General features: G+C 47.2%; 1 protein-coding gene across 5 annotated transcripts in view; it reads left to right on the top strand.

The window, feature by feature from the left end:
- Positions 1–16,076, top strand: part of CACNB4 (calcium voltage-gated channel auxiliary subunit beta 4) — a 77,406-nt gene that overhangs the window by 28,471 nt on the left and 32,859 nt on the right. Inside the window, exon 1 of one of the 5 annotated variants that reach the window (XM_086897989.1) lies at positions 3,009–3,164. The exons of 3 other annotated variants lie outside the window; for them this stretch is intronic. In XM_086897989.1, the coding sequence (XP_086754115.1) occupies positions 3,120–3,164 (45 nt within the window). In that variant the 5' untranslated portion in view covers positions 3,009–3,119. Of the gene's footprint in view, positions 1–3,008; positions 3,165–16,076 lie in introns of those variants that run through there. One more of the 5 variants, XM_086897993.1, reaches the window with a different exon arrangement.

The raw sequence follows: 16,076 nt of genomic DNA, 5'->3' as shown, positions 1-16,076 counted from the left end.
CAGGGTGGATTGCTGGAGATTGCTGACGGTCCTTTCCCTTCCTATTGATGAAATCCATTCTCCTGATGCCAACAAGAGCAGCTCTTTCCACAGGGGAGAGCGATTTTCTTCAGCAGCCCCAGGAATCCAGGCGGGGGAAGATGAAACCCAAAGTTTGTGTTTGATGGAGGGGACGCTGATGGAGGCTGCGGGTTTTGGAGCTCTCTGTGTGCTGCAAGGAGTGGATCCAAATCCAAGCCTGCTCTTAATGCAACCACTGATGCTCTTTGTGAATGTGCCCTTGGCTGCTGAGGGGGGTTTTGCCTCATTATCCCAAAGTAATGTCGGGAATCCAGGACCGTGATCCGATGTGAGAGCAGGGAGAGGCCATGAAGAACTCGGCTGTGCTGGGGTTTCAGGGTTAATATTCCTGTTGTTCCCCCACAGCAGCAGGAAAAGAGGCAGCGCTGCCGCTCCACTGGGTGAAATCCCAGGTGGAATTTGTTGAAGTCGGGAGAAGGGAGAAGTTGCTGACTCCCATCCCGGCTTGGCGCAGTGCGGTGCCGAGGCGTTCCCTCGCCTTGGCAATCTGGATCCTGCGCATTTATTTATTCCAGCAGCTCTTCAGTGTGTTTATGCAAATAGTTCATTGCTCCAGCTCCTGAAAGAACCACACAAGTGCTGTCATTTGATTGAGGAATCATTAGATCGGGCTGGAAATAAAATTTTCTCCGGTTCTGTATTCACACCCTCGGAAAAAAAACAAACTCAGTGTTCCCACATTTGGGTAGCTCAGGACTGACTAAATAATGGATATTTTGGGATAGATGGATACACGTCTCAGAGAGATTTCCTTTGTACTCTAATTAAAAATAAAGAGGATGTGAATAATCTCTAATGGCAGCAGAGTATTTGGAGGAAACCAAGTGTTTTGGAGGACTGTGGGTTCTCAAAGTATTCTGACTCCCGAGCCCTTCTCTTTTCCCCACCTCCAACCTGAAGATGTTTTAGTCTGGATTATATCCTCAGTGATTTGTTGGGCATTAAAAGTTTTGGATGACTCGTGGGCTTTGTTTACATCTCTTTCAAAATCTCCTCTGCCCTTGGAAACGTGGAGTTGTGGGCTTCGATTAACATCATCAATGAATGCTGTTACAAAAAATTAATAATGCAGCAACTGAAACCATTCAAAAAATGACATTTTTTAAAGGTTAGACTTTACCAAGGCTCATTTCAGCTCTTTAGCCATTCCATGTTTTTCCTGCTGGATAATATCAGCTCCATTCAGTGCCCCATTCCCTCAGCCTATTTATTATATTTATATTCCTTCCCAGTCAACTTAAAAGAGCTGTGTGTCTTGCTCCCTCACCTCGGTGTGTGTTTCTTGGATAAATTACCTCATAATATTCAAAACAGCCTTTGATTTAGAATTCTTCTGTATTACAGGGATTTGTATTTTTATAGCATCTTTTAGGAGCCTTTTGAGTTGAGTCATTAAATATATATTTTTAATAACCTCTGTGGCTTAAAAGGACAGTGTGAAATGTAAGGACTGGAAATCAAATAGTGATTCCCCTGACTTCTGAATTCAGTTGTTTTATTACACATCTATGTGAAGTTCACTTCTCCCCCTTCATCTTGTGATTTCACAGCCTTTTTTTTTTTAATTTTGCGTTTAGCAAGGGTTCTCAAAGTTGATTATTTCGATCTGGGGCATCACAGATCTTCAAGAACTCTAGAACAGGCTGTAAAAATCAACTTCTGGATTGGGAGTTTCATGACCATTTTAAAGACTGTCTTAGAAGCTGAGATCCTCCTCCATCAGAATTAATAAATTGGGAATAAGATTTAGCATAACTTCGGGGAATCTTCAATTGAATTTGTAAAGAACTTGTGAATATTGGGAATATTCACAAGAATAACACCGTTGGCTTTGCTTTAGGTCTCTGTTGGACACTTCCTATGGGATTAGTGGTAACTTTGCAGAACTGAAAGAAGCTTTTGGAAGGAAAAGTGGATGAAGCAAATGGAAAACACAAATAGGAAGCGTTTGTGAAACTGCGGTGTTGGATCAGATTGCACTGAAGATGAGATTTTAAATAATTGTTTTAATAAGGATAGGAAGTAAATTGTAAATTAGCTCTGTCATTAGTGTTTAATTATTTATTGGCTTTTTAATCACATAGTGTTACACCAGAAGTTTAATTTGTAGAGCTCCAGGAGGAACCTGTTTAGAGATTTTGTTTCTTAATTTAATTGTAAATCAGGTTTGAACGTCTGTTCTTCTAATTCTTAGTGTTTAGTCTTGGTGTCTTTAGGGTTTAACTGTTTCCAGATATTGTTGTGGGGTGCACGGATGGCTTTTCTTGGAAACCACGCTCTGTTTTCTGGAATCTTGAGGAAGAAAGGCTGTATTTTATTGTAAATAAACCACAGAATTGGGCTGGGAGGGACCTGTGGAGACCATCCAGGGTCAGCTGGAGCAGGTGGCACAGGAATGTGCCCAAGTGTTTGGGATGACTGCAGACACTCCCTGGGCAGCAGTTCCAGTGCTCTGCCCTCATGGAAAGATGTTTTTCCTCACGTTGAGCTGGAACTTGCGTTGTATTTTATGGCCATTGCTCCTCAACCTGTCACTGCCACAACCGAACGGAGCCCGGTACCAGCAGATTAGGTGGAGATATTTATATTCATTAATGAGATCTCACCTCAGACTTCCCTAGACTACACGGTGTTGTTTTATCCTAAACCGAACAGGTTTTATATAAATTAGCAAGCGCCGCCGTGTTGGCCGCCCGCGGGGATCACAGGCGGCCGCCGCCATCAGCCCGTGAGGGGCCGCGAGGCGGCGCCAGCGCGCAGCGCTGCTCGCGGCCGGTGCGTCCCAGCCAATGGCGTGGCGGCGGTGGCGCGTCCCAGCCAATGGCGTGGCGGCGGCGGCGCGTCCCAGCCAATGGCGTGGCGGCGCCGGCACGGCTCAGCCAATGGGGGGCGGCGGCGCGGCGGGCGGGAAGCAGCGGGGCGGGCGGGGGGCGCCGGCGGGAGGCGGCGCCGCCGCAGCGCTCAGGGAGCTCGGCCCCGCCGCCTCACCGCGCTCCGCCGCCGCGCTCCCCGGCCCTCCGGCCCCTCACCGGCTCTCCATGTACGACAACTTGTACCTGCATGGGTTTGAAGACTCGGAGGCGGTGAGTGCCGCGGGGGCGGGGCGGGGGGCGCGCAGACCCGCACGGACGGGCTGGGTGTCCGTGCTGCGGGCGAGGCACCGGCGGCTGTCCCCGTGCTGCCCCGAAGATGCCGGGACGGGCTGCTGCGCTTCCCTAGGGAATCCTGGCTCGCAGAACGGTTCTGTGGCAGCACAGAGCCCCCGGAGCCGCGGTGAGGGGCTCGCTCCGGGAGCCATCCCCGGCGGTGTCCGGGTGGGTGCTGTGGGCGGCCGGAGCACGGCCGGGGTTGCCGCGGCGATGGACACGCCGTTCCATATTAAACAGGGATCCGTTACATAAGGCGTTGTGGACAGCTCGTAAAACACACCGATAACAACATAATATAGAGTGTACGTCAATGCAGACGTATGTATGGTATGATGTGGTGTCCTCAGGAGAATGGATGGGTCCTGTAGGGCTTCGGATGAGGAATTTTTTCCTGCCTGTGTCAGTGTTGGTCTGGAAGTGCAATCTCTCTTAAGTGTCTCCTCACTTGTTTTAGCATCCCTTAATTTCAGGGATCCGTATTGACGAAGTGCAAAATTGACATTAATGCAGTGCACCATGCTGAGAGGAAATGCTGTGTATTGGAATCTTTCCGAACTGGGTATTTCAGTTATTTCAAAACTGTGCTGCTTGGAAGCTTTGGTTTGGGTTGGAAGGGTTTAAAGCTCATCTCACGGGCAAGGAGACCTTCCACTATCCCAGGCATCTCCAAGCTCTGTCCAGCCTGGCCTTGGACACTGCCAGGGATGAGGAAAAGCTTTGGGTCAATTTAGAAACTCCTGCCCTTTTGATATGTGTGTGTTAACTCTTCCTTTGGGCTCCCTCTCGCTGCTGCTGCTCACAAGCTGCCAGGCCAAGTGCAGATGAGTGTGTTGGTTCCTTTAGGGATGTGTTTTGGGATCCAGCTGGATGTTTCTGTAAACCAGGCGAAGCGTGAGTCCTTGGGAGCTGTTCTCCCTCCCGAGTTTGTCTTGTGCTGGTTTAATGTCCTTCAGCAAAGACTGTGCTCTTAAGAAGACAATTTAAAAGCGCAGTATTAGGGCTGAGAAAACCGAGTTGCTGGGTGGTGGTTGGTGTAGAAGAAACGCGTTGCTTATAAAAGTTCATCAGAGAATGCAGGTAAATGTGTGATGCATTTAAAGGTGCTTCCCAGATGCTCAGCTCTGTGCATTCCCAGAATCTCAGGGAATTGGAAAGGACCTCTGGAGATCACCCAGCACAACCCCCTGCCAGGGCAGGGTCACCTGGAGGTGGTGACAGAGGAATGCATCCAGGTGGGTCTGGAATATCTCAGGAGAGGGAGACCCCACACCCTCCCTGGACAGAGTTCAGTGCTTGGCCACCCTCCATGGAAAGAAGTTCTTTCTCATATTGAGCTGGAATTTCTTGTGGTTTAGTTCATATTTCAGTAGACCCTGGTGATCTCAAAAATGTTATTTGGGAAAAGCAGCTTTAATGGCACCTGTTGCACAAACATCTGGGTTAGGATTTATGCTGGAAGAATTGTGTTTATAGTTGAGAGGAACTTGGTCTTTAGATGTCCACTTGGAAGGATTGGGATGAAGAAGTAATTTCCAGATTCCTTAATACTCCCTTAAGCAGTTTATGATAATGCAATTTTACAGCTTTTTAATTTTTACAGCCTCTCTGTAATTGAGAATGCTTTTGATAGACCTGATTTCCAGAATCACAGGAACAGGTGAGAACCTCCCTCTCCTTAATAAAAACACCCCAAATCCTAAAAGCAATTTGGATCTCCCAGTTGTATGGAAAAACTGGAGGCCATGAATCCCCCAAAGGCTCAGGCACAAAGCAGTTAAAATTCCCCAGGTGTCTGTTTGCTTTATGCTCCTGAACCACTTGCTTAAAACATTAAACCTTATTCTTTTAGCTCCAAACTCAGGGATTGGGGATGCCTGCTGAGACAATATCCTGGCAAACAGGTAGTGGGTCACATGAGTGCCACTTTCTGGCCAGAGAGAAGCAAGGGAGAGAATTGAAAAACGGAATTGTGGTAGAATTGTGGTTCCCTGCGGTGAAGAGCAAATGACAGCGAGCGTGCAGAGATGAAAGCAGGGCCTCTGCATTGTTCTGGGTTAGGACCTGGAAGGTTCATCCGAGAGCTGGAGCAGCCCTGGGCTTGGATGGGAGCTGGGAGGGAGGGCTGGTGCTAATTGCAGCGCTTCCAGCAGGGAATAAACCACAGCCACATGAGTCACTAGCACGGCAACGTCTGCCTAAAGTGGGCATTTGCCCTCATAAAACCCATCCAGGCACGTGTGCAGAATGCAGCTTGAATTTGCATTAAAGGCAGAAGTGAGCAGGCAGTGAGTGGCACTTATCCCCAGTAAACATGCTCGCTCTTGGAAAGGTACTGTAAAATTTATAGCTAATTTCTCCTGATTCGCTGCTCAGAGAGCACCAGGAGAAGTGTGCAGGTGAAATTTTCCTGTTAAAACCATCAACAAATGTATTTTTGAACAGTGAACAGGTATTTCCATGAATTTTGTAAACAGCAACTCTTACGATAATGTGTTTGTGTGTGTACATATATATAAAACATGCAAAAATACCATTTCTATTGATGGATCTATAAAGAAATGAGTGTGTGCATGGTATTGCAGTCCATTACCAGCTGTGATGATTAACGTGAAGTAGATGATGCAGTAGCTGGTGTGAGGCTTTTTGGAGGAGGAAAATTACAATGCTGATGCTGAGAAAAACTCCTTGTGATTGTAGCTAAAAAGTCATTTCCAGGTTTGGGAAAAAAGGAGCAGGGATATGGAAGTGAGCAAGTTCTGCAGGGACAAGTATGATTGTCAGGAGCACAGAAAGATGGAGAGTGCATCACCCTAGGGAGAAAGATTTTTGCCTTGCTTATTGTCCTGCCTTGTGATATTTTTATTAATTCTTTGTGTAGTTCTAAACTTAATTCCTTTTGTGAATTAAAGCTTGTTTCCCTTGTAGGGAAGTATTTCACATTCTTGATCACAAGAGGATATAAAAGCCCATTAGCACGGGGCTTAAGGCAGTGAGATCCCCTGGGTAAGCAAATAATAAATGAATCTTTTTTCACCTTTCCCAGCTGGGAACTCATTGTGTGTCTGTGCTGGGGAGAGGTTGGGATGCTGCTCCATAGGCCAGTCCAGAGTTTCTCTTTGATTTTGGGAAAGACTCCACCTTTTTCAGAAACAAACTTCAGTGAAGCCTTCCCATAAGAAATCACTTTTTTCTTCTATAAAATTACATTTCCATTAAGGCAACATTTAATTAAAAAATGATCTACAGGAGTAAACAACAAATACCCTGTGATACAGAGTCCATCCCAGCCCCAGGAATAAAATCTGCCTCAGGTCAGTGTTTTGCACCCGCAGAACTGCCAGAACAGCCCCTTTTAGGTTGTTTGCTTATTTTTATCCCCTCAGAACAACACCTGAGCATGTGAAACACCTTTCCTCACCTCTCAGGGTGCCAGTTCAAGGCCTGTCAGCACGTGAGAAGCTTTATCTGGGGTGCTTCAGTGGCTTATCTGGGAAGGGCTGGGATAGGGAAGTTCAGCTCAGCTCTGCATCAGGCAGGGAGTGAGCAGGGGGTGGCTGGAGTGGGGTCAGTGTGGGGCTGGGTAAGGGGTCAGTGTGGGGCTGGGATCAGTGTGGGGCTGGGATCAGTGTGGGGCTGGGATCAGTGTGGGGCTGGGCAAGGGGTGAGTGTGGGGCTGGGCAAAGGGTCAGTGTGGGGCTGGGCAAGGGGTCAGTGTGATCTGGTGCCTGCCCTGGGATCCAGTGCCAGCCCTGGGACCCAGTGCTGGCCCCAGGAGCCAGTGCCAGCCCCATGCCTTTTCCCTTGATCATCCAGTGCCTCCCAGGCAGGGCAGCTCTGCCTCCTCCTGTCCCAGCTGTTTAAAAAGGCACAGGGCTGGCACTGGCTCCGTTCCTCTCATGCCTTTATCTTCCACCTGGGATTTTGGTAGGGAAGCTCCTCCTGAGGTATTGATTGGATTTCCATGTGGTGCCTCTGACCCCTAAAGGAGATGGAAAGGTGGCTTTGCTTGCTCTGTGTATCCCTGTTGTAGATTTTTTTTTTTTTTAGTAAATGCTTTTACTTATTTTCTCTTTCCCCAGCATATCCTCCTCTCCTGAGCCATAGATGCACCTTCTTTCCCAGACCTCTGTTTAGCTCTTTGACCCATCTCTAACCCTGCCTGGCATCCCTTGGCAGTTCCCATCCCTGCATCCACAGCCTCCCTCCTACAGCTGGCACCAGTTCTCCAGGGAAGCAGGACTTTGTTGTTCTGCTGTGTAAGCCAGGGTGATGTGCAAGTTCAGACTTTGTCACCAAGAGTCAGACAAACTCCTGTGTTGGGATTCATGCCCACAATGGTATTTTAGATTCTGAAGGTCCTTTGGTGTTTATAGGGGCTAAGAACCAGTGAGATCAACCCTGGTAATTGCTGGTCCCAGTTTGCCATAAAAAAGGCCATGAGCAGGGCTGTGTGTGGTGCTGCATTATTCCAGGGTTTGTCTCCAAGTTACCCCATACAATTCTTTGAGAGCATTGCTGAGAATTTTTAGGAAAAAGTCATGGGAATGATGGGAAAACACATTCCATTCACCATGTGAATGGTCAGCACGGTGTTTTGAGGACACTGTACTCCCCTGCTTTTTCAGTGACATTATTCCTCAAACCTGTCATTCCTTCTGCTCCAGAGTGCACTTTTCTCATGGCACCTGAGACAAGAAGATCTCCCTGTGCTGCCCAAGCAGGAGAAGTGATTAGAGAAAAACAAACCCTGGTAGGGAAGTTCATATCCAAATATTGGTTGGATTTGTGTCTGGTGCCTCTCTGATGGCTGAAGGAAGGGGGAGGAAAGGTGTGCTTTGCTTGCTCTGTATGTCTCAGTTGTTGTGGGTTGAGTAACAATCAAAATGTGTATTTAGGAGGGTTTTTCATGCTGTCTCTTCAGTGATGGTGTGCTGGGTTTTGCAACACCCAGCTCGTTCTGTAGAACACCTTTGTACAACAGGCAGCTGAGACCAAGCAGAAGCTTTATCCAGCTGCCAAATAAAGCCTGGGACTTGCAGTGGGGTTGGCTAGAAAGGTTTCAGGGGTTATTGGGTGTATCATGTGCACAGGGCACCTCTGAGATTGTCGAGCTGAGGGTTGGTAGTCGAGATCTGATGCTGTTTTTATGTGTCTTGATGGATTTTGCAGGCAGGGACACCTTCCCGTATCCCAGGTTGTATCCTGTATCCGAGCCCTGTCCAGCCTGGATTTGAACATTTCCAGAGATGCAGCAGCCACAGCTTCTCTGGGCACCCTCCCAGGGAAGGATTTTGACCATGGATGGCAATGTGAGCCGGGAGAAATGTTTGCAGTGGTTTGCTGGAGACACTCGGCTTTTCTTTGAGCTTCACTGTTCTTAATTTGCTCATTTCAATTAGTTTCTAATTGTTTAATCCAGAAAGGCTGAGTGATGTCAGGACCTAGGCATGCAGGATCTTTTGCCTCACCACCTCCTTACATGCTGCTTGTTTATGTAGGATTTTTAGTCTCAAATGTTGCTAAACCCTGCCTTAATTGGGACAATAATCAATATTTTCTGACAAAAAGAGATTATCCTCTGCCCATCATGTCTCCTGAATTCTCACTGAAATTTGGCTTTTAGATGGTCAAAGCTTTTGTGTGTTTTTGACAGTTTCAAATCTGTTTTCATTTCTATTAGCCCTTAATAGACTGCCTTGACTAATGAATCATCAGCTGCCCAATATTTATCTTGTGTGGAAAGGGCTGCCTGAGGGGGTTGGAAGGTGGTTTATTTGGGGATTTGCTGGATGGTTTTGCTTAGGTTTTCCTCCTAAAATATCCAAAGTTCTACTACTACAGCATTAGCTATGCTTGCTTTGTTTTGTGCCCTTGTGAGGATGGTTTTCTGTCTGACTCAGATCTTCTGTTTGTTAAATGCCACATTGTGATTTGATAGTATAGTAGTCAAATAAAACACTCAGTGGGAATCATAAGTCACTTTTATAAATTGCTGCTTGCTGTTTCCATAGAGGTGCTTTTTTTATACCAGAAATACATTGAAATGGAAAAGGAAAAAAAAAAGAGAGAAAAGCTTTGAGTCATCTAAAGGAGAAACATAATGAGGAACAGGTAACAGAAATAGATAATTTTAATTCTGTGTTTTCAGTTCCAGCTGCAGGTCAGAGCTCAGCCAGTGAGCCAGGGTGTGGTTGCTAAAACTCTGAGTTCACCTGGAGCACTAAAGGTGTGGGATTGACTGTGGCTTTATCCTGCTTTTGGATTCCTTCTGCTCAACTCCTGGCTGGCTGTGGAGTGCAGCCAAAACCACAGGGCCCTCTCAGCACTGTGCTGCTCCTGGATTGCAGATTGCTCTCCAAATTGCCCAGGGCTTAAGGAAATGCTGCTGCTGGGAAGTGGAAGCAGCTCTCCCTGGGCTCAAGGGCATGGGAGGGAGGAGCGTGGCTCTCAGTGCTGAAGGAGCACATCATAGATATAATAAATAACAAGGGGACAAGCTTAACCTAGGATTTGTTGATGACATGGCTTGCTTCCCTGTCTCCCAAAAACATTCTTTGCTTGGGAGACTCTGAGATGTTGGATGTTTTCCCTTGGAGCATGCTTTTGTATAGAGATAGGAGAGCCTGATTTTCCAAATCAGCACTTTACCCAAATGCAGATTGCTTTACAAACAGGACAACTGCTCATGGTCATTTGGAATCCAGTAATTAATTCCAAAATGTCACTTAGCTGGAGGAGTGCTGAGTTCCGTAGGGATCGCAGGTGGTGTCAGGATTTGCTTGCAGCCTCTCCTCAGCTCCTGGTTTGTATTTTTCCACAGTGCTTTGGCACTGGTTTTCATGCCAGCAGTGAACTGGTTTCAGTTCTACAGCGACTTCTTTTGCCATGTCCTTTCCTTCTTTCCATACCTCAGCATAAATATCCATTCAGGTGCAATATGTGGAGCACAGTGAGCATCAAACAAACTGGATTTTTGATTTGGAGGATATTCCAGTGTCCCGAGTCAGCCAAGCTTTTCCACCAGCACGGAGAGCTGGAGGAGGCCAGGGGTGCCTGACTTTGTGAATGCACAACACAGGGTGTAAATCTGCTTTTTCTGGTTCTCCCTAAAGAATTGTCAGAAGGGGTTTGAAGTGTCCTGAGGAAAGGACTCAGAAAGGGCAGTGGTGGCTAAAGGCTCTGCTCTGCTCCTCAGGAGGATTTTGATTTTCACAAGGGCAGGGGAGAGGAAGAAAACCCTGGGACAGGAGGACGAGGGGCTGCTTTTCTGATTTAGTTGGTTTGGGTTTTCTTTCCCTAAAAACTCACATAGGACAAAGGCTCCATAAGTTACAGGAATGGAGCTCTTTGGTTGTGCTGCTTCACCAGCCTGGGAAATGCAGCCTGGCAGGGATTTGATTTATTACAGCAACAAGGGAGAAATGATGAGGAAAAACCACTCCCTATCATCGTGCTGAGTACTGGAGTGGTGAAGTGTGTGTTTGAGCGAGCTGCTAATGCTTCATATAAAACTTCACAAGCCTTTCTATTCTGAGAGAATTCTGCTTATACCAAATACATTTTCCCTGTGAGCCCTCCCTTGGTTTTTCCCTGTGCTGGGACATTTCCCTCAAATGGACTCTGCTCAGCTCATTTGTGCTTTCTGCTAACTCCCAGGGGCTGTGTGTCCTTGGTAGAGTGGCATCACAGTCAGTGATGGCACTGGGAGTTTAAATTGCAGAATTTGCATTGGCAGAAATGTCCTGTTTCCCTGGGAAAAGTGTTGCTGTAGGAGCTGTGCTGGGTGCTCTCGGTGTGGAGGAGGCTGGAGGATTTAGTTTTTAATAGCAATGTCTTTTATGGCCAGAAACAAACCCTCAGCCCTCATGGGACAGGCTCCAGGATGGGGTGGCCAAGGATTCTCCCTGTCCCTTTTCCTGTTCACAGAGCCAGGTACAACCTGAATACCCCTGGCCTAACAGTTCAAACTTTATTTCAGTGATCTCTTAGAGTAAGAATAAAATCATGTCTCTAATGGTTACTCCCCTGTGCTGCTGCTTTATAAAAGTTTCCTTTCCATGCACAAATTCTTGGCAATATTTTAACCCCCATTCCCACTGTGGTTGGTGGATTCCCTGAAGAATCTCTCTCTTGCATGGGAAAATGATGTGTTCTGACAAATCAGCAGTTAATCTGTGATATATAGGTCATGAGATACCGTGATAAAATTTTATGTTCCAGGACAATTAGTGGTGAGCTCATCAGGTCCTGACAAAACAAGCCCCAACATCATACTTGAAGCAGGGATGTTTCAATATTATGCCACATAACTGGAAAATCTCACCAAGGAAAAAAATCCAGTGGCAGCTTGGCCTCCCAGCAGCTCCTGGCACCCAGGGCTCCATCCTGAACTGTGTGATAAAGCTCAGGAACAAAGCTGCCACGCTCCAGGGGTGACAGATCCCACAGAAATCCGTGTCCAAGGGACACCACGCTGGGGAAGGAGGTGGGATTCTGCAGGCTGTGGCTGTTCTCACCTGCCCACGAGGCTCCAGCTGGATTCAGGGAATGTTTCTCCGGTGTGGGACACAACCAAGCTGCCAGCTCATGTTCTGTAACCAACATTACTTGAAGTGAAACGTGCCACTGAAGCCTCTGTTGGGACAAGAAGAGTGGGCAAAACTACTTCAAAGTGTACTTATTTCCAAAGTTTCTGACAAGTAAGAGAAGTAGATCCCCACCGTGGTGCTTGTTGTGGTTAAAATGTTCTCAAGATGCTTTTGCATCCAGGAATGCTGGAATTGAAACCAGGAATGCTGGAATTGAAACCAGGAATGCTGTAGCTCTGCACTTGTTATCGATCTCCTATTGGAGAATGAAGGGGGTATTGACAGATGGAAAAACAGACAAATGAGTTATACTTTGCCTCCCTGGTTTTTCCATGCTAATTACAGCTGTCTGTTGATTTTCACTCGCTGCCCCAAGGAGCAGAGTGGTAGGAAGTGCAGGAGTACATTGCTGAGTAGCTCCTGTGTTCTGCCTGGAGTGGATTCATTTCAGGAATGCATTAAGTGATATTTCCCTTTAATAGATCAATGTAAACATCCAGCGTGAGTGGGAGGCTGGGAGGAGAGGAATCAGAGCTGGAATATTTCCCATTACACATTGAGAATTCAGGCACTGGTGCTGGATATGTAGAAGTTGTTTGGAGGCCTTAGGCTTTCAGACTTGCCATTGGATGTCCTTTAGTGCTGAAGGTGTTTTGTCTGTTAGAACTCTTAATCACCTTGTTAGATGTTTAGCTTCACTACTCTGTACTGAATATTTCACATAGGAATTTTTCCATTTTGTTGCCTTCCTTGGAATCCTAGATTGGTTTGGGTTGAAAGGGACCTTAAATCCCATCCATTCCATGGGCAGGGACATCTCCCACTATTCCAGAGCTGTGTCCAACCTGGCCCTGTACACTTGCAGACATAGCACAGCCACAATTCCTCTCAGCAGTGCTCAGATATAACACACAAACCCATCAGGTTCCACAGCCTCTGTGTTGTCTGCAGGAGGAAGCTTCCTGTGATTTCTTTTTCAGGTTCTCTGCGTGCAGGGGGTACCTGCTGAGGGGGAAGATGCCTTCAAAGGGACGTGACTTTGCACAGATATTTTGTGTCTTCCTTCACAAGCAAGAATTTAATTTATAAAAGATGTATGAGATCTCTTTGGTATCGGAATCGAACGTTTTACATTCCACAACAACATGTAATTATTCATAAAGCTTGTCTGCCTTTCTTCTGGATGGTCTGATCTCATACAGGTAAAGAAATCCCAGTTGTATCCTCAGAGTAACAGCCACAACAGCACAAATAAATACAAACACTGCAGTGTTGTTTTGCTGAGAGCAGATCAGTGAAGAGATCTCCAAAGGCATCACAGCTTTTACAGGCTGCTTTTGCTGAACATTTTCAAACCAATCTAAAACCAGAAGCACACGTTCCTTTAAATCTGAAATGAAATGTAGGTTTCAGAGGAGCTGCACTGATGTATTTCATTAAAGTGCAGCCCAAAAGTCCTGATGGCTGCACGTTCCTTTCAGCTGTTAAATAATTCCTCCCTTTGCCTTTTCACCCAAGTGCAGTTGCTGCATTAGTTGCAAAAATATAAAAAAAAAAAGGAGAAAAAGCCACTTCCAGCAGCTGGGAGCTGAAGCAGCTCTCCCCCATCACAGCATTTCAGGAAGGCAGCGAGCAAAGTGTTCTCCCAAGTGGCTGCTGCAGCGGGTCCTGCTGCAATCTCTGGAGAGCTGAGGCTCTCTGGGAGGGATTTGCGTTCTTTTTTTTCCGCTCCTTTCTCTTCCAGAGTCCCTCTGTGCCTGGAATTGTAATGGTGCTGCCAGAGGGGAGGAATGAGTTTCATCCTGGTGCTCTCTGGTTTTCCTGCCGGCACATCCCGGGGAGCTGGCCAGGCTGCACGGACAGCACTGCTGGGGAGGAGGAGCAGCCCCTCCTCCCCGAGGCTCAGCACGTTTTTCCTCTCATTTATTGATGTCCCTTAACTAGTTTGGGGATGTCAGCAGCGTGCCTGGCACAGAGGTGGGGAAGGGGATGTGTCAGGGCAGCTCGAGAGAGATGGAGGCACAAATGTCAACAGGAGCCGGCTCCAATCCCGGCTGTGCCTGTGATGCTCTGTGCTCACTCTGCTCTTCCCTGCTGGAAAAGATGTACAGGAATGCAGGAATCATAGAACAGCCTGGCTGGGAAGGGACCTCAGAGCTCTTCTCCTTCCACCCCGTGCCGTGGGCAGGGTCACCTTCCACTCCAAGCTCTGCAGAACCTTGCAGGCTGCCGGGGATGGGGCAGCCACGGCTTCTCTGGGCGGACCTCCTGGAGAGGAGGTATATGAGCTGTGCCTCCAAGGAAATCAGGATTTTGGACTTTCCCTCTGCTGTGTGCCATTGGTGGGGCTGGGGAAAAATCCTCCTTTGGGGATGGAAGGTGCCCAAACCTCACTTTGTCCTTGTGTCCATGGAAGATCAGGGCAGGAACACCGTCCCCTCCCTGTCTCAGGAAGGTTTGGGAGGCTCATCCCTTGGTGGGAGCCCTGGCTCAGGGGGATGATCACACATGGAAGGTGCTGCTGGAGGTGCTGCACAGGGATGGGGATGCCAGGCACGGCGGGGAGCTGCTCTGGCAGGGCAGCACACGGAGCTGGAGGAGCTCCAGAGCAGGAGCAGGGACAGCAGCGTAGGAATTGGATCATCCTGCAGGTGTGTGCTGTGGGAAGTGGGATGTGCACAGATGAACACAGCCCTGATCCCGCAGGAGCCATCGACGCTCCGGCTCCCAGGGACAGAGCTCCTGGCACGGGAAACGCACGGCAAGGAGGAAATAACAAACAGTTCATGCTAAAACACACCAGAAAAATGGGAGTTCAGCAGAAGCCTTTCCTTCCTGCCAGCAGCTCTTGCAGGGAATTATCCTGGAGCACAGAGCTCTCCTGGCCGTGTGTCTCCTGCATGGAGTGCCAGGGATGCACTGACACACAGCCTGTGTCCATCCCCAATCCCTGCTGTGCCTGGATCAGTGTCACATTGTCCTGCAGGAAATCTCTGCTCCAGCAGCTGCAGTGCAAGGGGAGGGCTCTGGCCACCAGCAGCAGTTTGGTGCTGGGGGCTTTGCTTTGTTCAGCCCAGGGCAGAAAGGGAATTTGGGAACTTGCTGAAGTTCAGGCAAGTTTTGGATTGACATCCTTCCCCCTCATCCTTCTCTTTCTCTGGAAATGGCTTTGCATCCAACGTCAGTGAGACACTTCCCTGGCCAGGGGAACTCACTCGGGGTAGCATCAGCCACCACCCTCCAATTTTGGGATGAGTTCCTTACTTGGGACTTTCGTGCTCTGGCTGCTCATCTTGGAATGTTTCCTTCCTCCTGCTGGATGCTTTTCTGTTCCTTTGACCATTCCCTGCCTTTTTGATTGCATTTCAGTGCAGATTTATAGGCCAACAGCAGAACCTTTGACATTTTCTTTTGGAGCTCTGCTACAGTATCCCAAAATAAGGGCAAAGCTTTTTTAAAGGTTTTAAATCTTGTCAAGATTGACAGATTCCACTTCTGACAAGGCTTTTTTTTTTTTTTTTTACCTTCTTTCAGCAAAAAAAAACAATACCCAAGTGTTTAAAGTTGTCCTGTTTGCTCCTGAAGATTTGTGTTTACTGGTGCATGTGAGAACTTGGATGGAGAAGGAGATTTTTGCACAGAATGAGACTATCAGGGTCTTTCTCATTTATTGCTTGTGCCAGATCAAAGGGGTTGTGAGTAAGAAAGTGATTCCTAAAGGATTTTTTTCCCTTGATTGGAATGCTTGTTGGTCACTAGCAAGAACGAGTACTAAACTATTGTTCCTCCTAAGATATAAATAATCCATTTTAAGATAAAACTGGAGGCAGTTATTAAAAAATAAAAATAAAAAAATCTTTGAATTTTTAATATTTAACTCTCTAAATTACTGTCAATCATCAAATCCCAGAACAGGTTGGGTTTGAGGGCCCTGATGACCAGATAGTCATAAGAATTTGGGAAAATATGTTCACACCATGTGAAAAAAAAGATTTATGGTGGCTGGAGTTGAGATACAGCACAAAGTTCTGGCTGTTCCCTCCTCCTGCATTTGCATTTCCCCCTATCATTGCTACCTTCCCATTTATCCCAACAGGGAATACACAGAGAGATTGTTTTGCCAGTGGCATCCCCAGATTTTTTTTTTTTTTTTAAATCTTGGCTATTTATTTGTTCCTGCTTCTCATTTCCCAAAATAACAGTGGATTGTTTGTCCTGTGTTTTGTTGGTTCTCACAAACCACCTGGGAATACCTGAT

This window comes from Cyanistes caeruleus, chromosome 7, assembly GCF_971803275.1.
Source record: "Cyanistes caeruleus chromosome 7, bCyaCae1.hap1.1, whole genome shotgun sequence".
In the NCBI taxonomy this organism is placed as follows: domain Eukaryota; kingdom Metazoa; phylum Chordata; class Aves; order Passeriformes; family Paridae; genus Cyanistes; species Cyanistes caeruleus.
The sequence above is the reverse complement of the archived record's forward strand: the minus strand, read 5'-3'. Positions and strand labels throughout refer to the sequence as shown.